Consider the following 5,970-nt stretch of genomic DNA (forward strand, 5'->3'; position numbering starts at 1 on the left):
CATCCTGTGGTTCTATTAAGCTGTTTTCAACTTTACATTATAAAAATGCTTAAAAGTCAAGAGATTATACAAAATGAATACCTGAATTCAAAGATACATCTAAAATGCAAAGCAGGGGTATTTAAATATTTCAATGTCTAATTTTCGAGGGAACAGGAATTGGCATTTTCTAGCTTCTATATATTTAAACCAATTTATTAGATAATGACAGGTCTTGCAAATAGCTAGTAGAGTTAATCTGGCAAAGGTGAAAGGGAATCTGCTGTCTTTATTAATCTTGGAAAAGTCTGTACTATATTCACTCTGGTAGAACATAATTAGGGATTCAAGTAATCCTGTTTGGTGACTATGGGGTGATATTGCCATCTAATGGCCATTTTTCGCTGCAAGTGATCCCCTTTTCCCGCTTATGCAGCAATGAAGAGACAATAATCAGGTGCATACACTTAAGCACTCATCTATACATCTCACTGAATTATAAAGTACGTGAGGAAGGGACCATGGCTATGTATTTTCTTTCCTGAATTAGGTATTTGTTAACATTGAGGTGAGAACATGTTCCGGACCCACTTACATAAGCATATGAGAAAGAACATTTCATTCTTCATTCTACTTCACTTTCGCCCACCCCTAACTCTTCTGATACTCAGGCCTGCTTACAAGCTGCCAACTGGAAAAATTGTGGTGGACTATCTCAAGTAAGTTTCCATTCTCATGACCACATTACCAATGTGTAAGTGGCACAAAACAGATTATTAATTAATCAATTAATTAAGCAAATTATACTTTACTGGCTTTCTTTACTTCCAAAGGCTTATCTTTACTTCTAAAGAACAATAAGGCAGTGAATTCCTCCAGTTGCCAAATAAAATGCAACCAAGTTGTCAGCAGAATATCAGAATCATTATGATTCTAATAGCCATGTTTTATTGAATGCTTATAATGTGCTAAACATTGTTCTAATTGCTTTATGTGCATTGTATCATATAATCCTCAACAGAAAACAAAAATGTTTAGATTTTTAAAAATATGCAAATATCTCTAATAAAGTTATTTATTTAACTTTAGTTACCCAAATTACTTTGAAAAAATGGACTGCTTTGGCAGATAATTATTCTTTGGAAGACACATATTGAATGACCCAAATTTATAGATGAAAGAGGGTTTATTAATATATGATAACTTTGGCTCAAAAAAGACAAATGAGGGCTCAAAAAGGAATTACAGTAACTTTAAAAAATATATTAAAACATATCCAAGATCCTAAATACATTATTCTCCCCAAAAGCTAGCTGCTTCCATACTTGATTTGATATTTTGCATGTTTTCCCTACGTTGCTTGGTAAATATATTTGCTTCTCCTTTCTGCAATCGACGTCTGACAGCTGATTTTTGCTGCTTTGTCAACTGACGTTTCACCTTCTGTTTCACCAGTTCCTGGAAAGATTTCATAAATTACTATTACTGATAATGAACTATTTCAAATAGTACACTGCTAATACCTTTTCTATTTATATACTGAGAGCATGAATTTTTAAGATTCCAAACACTATATAGTACTTCCCAAAAGTACTATATAGAAACTGTTATATAGGAAAAATTAAATTCCAAACAGAAATACAGATTATATAGAAAAAATATAATGTATAGGCAGAATTTTTAAAAAATTACCATAGTGCCACCTAGTGGTCCATCATGAAAACTGATGGAAAAAACAAGATGAAAACTGCTTGTTCCTCTGCTTTTTTAGGTTAAAAGAAGGCTTTCAGAGTAGGTTTTGTAATAGAAAATTATTTTTGAAAGCATTCAGTATTGCTCAATATATCCAAGAATGCCTTCACAGCTGTAGAAATGACCTGATGGTAGCAATCACCCAAGGAAAAGTCTTCATTTATCTTTTGATCATAAACTAAAATTACTTATTAGTTAAGATATACCGTGCACGGCATATGACTTACAAAATGAATAAGAAATGTGAAATAGGGTTCACAATGACCTTTTCTTTCTCTGAAACACTACAGTCTGCCATTTAATAACTGTATATAACCTTGTATCATCCAACTTGTCTCCTAAAAAAGAAGATAGCTGCAAAACGCTGCAAAGCCAGGAACAAGGGTCTTCTTTTTTTTGAGACAGGGTCTTGCTGTGTTGCCCAGGTTGGAGTGCAGTAGCAGGAACATATTTCACGGTGGCTGCAACCTCCTGGGCTCAAGTGATCTTTCTGCCTCAGCCTCCTGAGTGGCTGGGAACACAGGTGTACACCACTACACCTGGCTCATTTTTAAGTTTTTTGTAGATGGGGTCTTGCTATGTTGCCCAGGTTGGCCTGAAACCCTTGGGCTCCCAAAGTGCTGGGATCACAGGTCTGAGCCACAGTGCCCAACCAAATTTGTACTTATAATTTTATACCATTGGCTTGGCATGGTGGCTCACACCTGAAATCCCAGCACTTTGGGAGGTCAAGGTGGGCGGATCATCTGAGGTCAGGAGTTTGAGACCAGCCTGGCCAATATGGTGAAATGCTGTCTCTACTAAAAATACAAAAATTAACCAGGTGTGGTGGTAGGCACCGGTAATCCTAGCTACTCAGGAGGCTGAGGCAGGAGAATTGCTTGAACCTGGGAGGCAGAGGTTGCAGTGGGCTGAGATCACGCCACTGCATTCTAGCCTGGATGACAAGAGTGAAACTCTGTCTCAAAAAAAACAAAAACAAAAACAAAAAACAAACAACAAAAAAAGTTATATCATTAACATGTAAGTCCAAGTGTCTAAGGCTGTCTTATACACCTTACAATCCTCATAGTGACCAAGCTCTTTAATCTTCAGCTCATATGAAGAATGATTGATTCATCCATCTCAAACCTGATCAGTTTATCAAGTGACCTACGTTAATTTTTTGAAAGTCATCGGTTTGTAGTCCAAGAAAAAATTACTTGAAATGTAGTCAACAGGCTGCCTAAAATCTGAAGGACAATTGAAAAAGAAGGTATTTTGAGTTTTACCAACAAAAAGTCATTTGGGCTTCATTTTACACATAACGTGTAATGTTATGTTACACATAACATTATGTGGCAGGATACAACTCTGCCACATCCTTTGAGAAACACTCATTTATTAAAATCAAAGAAAGTACTGGTTTCAAGACTTAATTCAAAAAGCAATCAACAGAAATCTGGACCTGAAAAGCATACATTATTTGTTTAATGAGACAAGGCAATCAGATCACAGTAGTGATCTAATAAACATTCAGTACATGTTGAATGACTACTTACCGGAGGAATTGTCGAACAGCTTACAACACTGCCTGAAGAAGTGATACTCAGAGTTCTTGTTCTATACTGATTCATAGTTCCCATATTTTCTTCATCTCTAAAATTAAAAAATTCACAATGTATCTAGTTAATTTGTATAATGTAATGAATCCCATTTGATTGTAATATTTTTTGCATGCAGCAAAACTGAAGACATAAAATACTTCAGAAAGATTATATTTTAAAATTTCTGTGAAGATAAAACTACCTACTGTTAAGTTCTATATAAACAATTTTGATTTTCCAGCATTTTGTTAGTCATCATCAAAATTTAAAAACAGTAGAATGCTTTAGCGATTGAAATTCATCACCTCCCCACAATTCATCTTCCCTTTTCTAATAATCCTCTCCTCTTCTTTCACTGAACTATATAAATCTGTTTCTCCCTATCTAAATTTTTGAGACTCTTTCCACCTTCACAAACAACAGAAGATACAATGGAAACAGAGAGTACTCATGATAGTCAGCTCCACTAGGGTAGGAAAATCTGCAACCTAGAGACGAATGTTTTCACATGGCTCAAAGTTTCAATATATGGAATGTATAAAAACTCAGACAATATTAACTCCTAACAGTTAATATTTGTCAGCAACATCTGCTGTTTTGCTTTTACTTTGAATGAAAGTTTTGCCCAGCACGTATCCAGAGAGTGAGAACAAAATTATTGTTCCCACTCTGAGTTTAAAAGACCATTTAATCCTTTGTAGGTTTTCTTCTATCGCTGTGATGGTTAATTTCACATGTTAACTTGACTGGGCCTCAGGGTGCCAGATATTTGGTTAAACATTAACTTGGGTGTGTCTTTGAGGGTGTTTCTGAATCCATAAACTGAGTATAGCAGATTGCCCTCCCCAGTGTGGGTGGACCTCATCCAATCCATTGAAGGCCTGATCAGAACAAAAAGGCAGAGTAAGAGAGAACTGTCTTTGAACTGGGACATAGGTCCTCTCTTTTCTTTGGATGTGGACTGGTACTTACGCTATAGGCTCTTCTGGCTCTCAGCCCTTTGGATTTGGACTGGAACTGTACCATGGGCTCTCCTGCGTCTATAGCTTGTTGACTACAGATCCTGGGACTTCTCAGCCTCCATAACCCCATGGGCTAATTCCTTATAATAAATCTCCTATTCATTTCTGTTTCTCTGAAGAATCCAGTCTAATATAATCACTCAAAATCCTGAGCCTCTGTCACCCCTGATTCTTTTCGTTTTAAGCTTCTGATTTAATTTTCCAAGTTTATTATTTAAATGGCAGTAGCCCTGTGACACAGATACACAGCTATATGAAAAAGGAACAAAATTCTTATGTTTTGCTTCATGAATAAAACTGTAAAGATAAAGGTAGGTTTAAGATATAAGCCCAAATACGTACTGAAAAATGTTTAATAAATGTATTGCTGAAGTAATTTAATTGTCATATTACTATTTTGAAATAAAACCAGTAGTTCATTAAACTACAGTTTGATTCTGAGTAAGCTATCCCAAATCCAAAAAATTAGTTTTAGAACTTTTCCTAAACTGAGTCTGATTAATATTTACAAAAAAAAAAAATTCTTAAAAGAAAACATAGTATCATTGCAGAATTTTAACTACACATGAACAAAGGACAGAAGGCTCAAGGTACTACAGAAAATTCACTGCAGATGTTTCATAAAGTACATTACTGCATGTTTTAATATTTACATGCCTTTACATAACTCAAACACACATCAGATGTGTAATTAGGAAAATAGGTGAGGAATAACTCATCCATCTAAAACCTGATCAATGTATCCAGAGACCTATAATAATTTGAAAGTCATCAGTTTGTATTTTTTTTTTTTTTTTGAGACAGTTTTTCGCTTTTGTCACCCAGGCTGGAGTGCAATGGCGCGATCTTCGGCTTACTGCAACCTCCGCCTCCCGGGTTCAAGGGATTCTCCTACCTCAGTCTCCCAAGTAGCTGGGATTACAGGCACAGGCTACCATCCCGGCTAATTTTTGTATTTTTAGTAGAGACAGGGTTTTGCCATGTTGTCCAGGATGGTCTCAAACTCCTGACCTCAGGTGATGTGCCTGCCTTGGCCTCCCAAAGTGCTGAGATTATAGGCATAAGCCACTGTGCCCAGTCATTGGTTTCTATTTTAAGGAAAAATTACTTGAAATTTAGTCAATAGGCTGCCTAGAATCAGGTCAACTGAAAAGGAAGCTATTTTGAGTTTTTAACAACAAAAAATTATTTGGCTTTCATTTTATATATCAAGGCGGCAGAATACAATTCTGCCACATTATTTGGAAAAAACGTTCATTTACTAGAATCTAAGAAAGTATCGGTCTCCAGACTAAAGTTAAAAAGCAATTGACAGAAGTCTATACCTGAAAGGCCTGAATTCTCTATTTAATGATGACAAGGCAATTAGATGAGGGCATTCATCTTCATACTCCTCAGAGCCAGCAGGGACTCCTCCTTGAACTCTCTGACCATCTTGCCCATTGTAATTTTCAGTTCTGTTTTTCTCCTCGGAAAATTCAGTTACAGAGTTGTTTTCAACAACCTGCCCTTTTATTTTTTCTAAAGCTTGACTGAATTCAGTCATTTCAAAACTCCGTGCATAAGCACTCTCTTCTGATAAACTGTATTCCTTTATTTGTTCAGGGTCTCCAGATGATCTGCAATAGCAG

At 36.0% G+C, this 5,970-nt stretch overlaps 1 protein-coding gene across 2 annotated transcripts in view; it reads right to left on the bottom strand.

Annotated features, from left to right (window-relative positions):
* Positions 1 to 1,146: 1,146 nt before the first annotated feature.
* Positions 1,147 to 5,970, bottom strand: part of RIOK2 (RIO kinase 2) — a 22,792-nt gene continuing 17,968 nt past the window's right edge. The window contains exons 9-11 of one of the 2 annotated variants that reach the window (XM_031935437.1): positions 5,665 to 5,970; positions 3,273 to 3,369; positions 1,147 to 1,437 (exon numbers count right to left, since the gene is read on the bottom strand). The exon at positions 5,665 to 5,970 is cut by the window's right edge and continues 1 nt beyond it. In XM_031935437.1, coding sequence (XP_031791297.1) covers positions 1,273 to 1,437; positions 3,273 to 3,369; positions 5,665 to 5,970 — 568 coding nt within the window. In that variant the 3' untranslated portion in view covers positions 1,147 to 1,272. The remainder of the gene's footprint in view (positions 1,438 to 3,272; positions 3,370 to 5,664) is intronic. The other variant, XM_026454290.1, reaches the window with a different exon arrangement.

This window comes from Piliocolobus tephrosceles, chromosome 4 (genome assembly GCF_002776525.5).
Source record: "Piliocolobus tephrosceles isolate RC106 chromosome 4, ASM277652v3, whole genome shotgun sequence".
In the NCBI taxonomy this organism is placed as follows: domain Eukaryota; kingdom Metazoa; phylum Chordata; class Mammalia; order Primates; family Cercopithecidae; genus Piliocolobus; species Piliocolobus tephrosceles.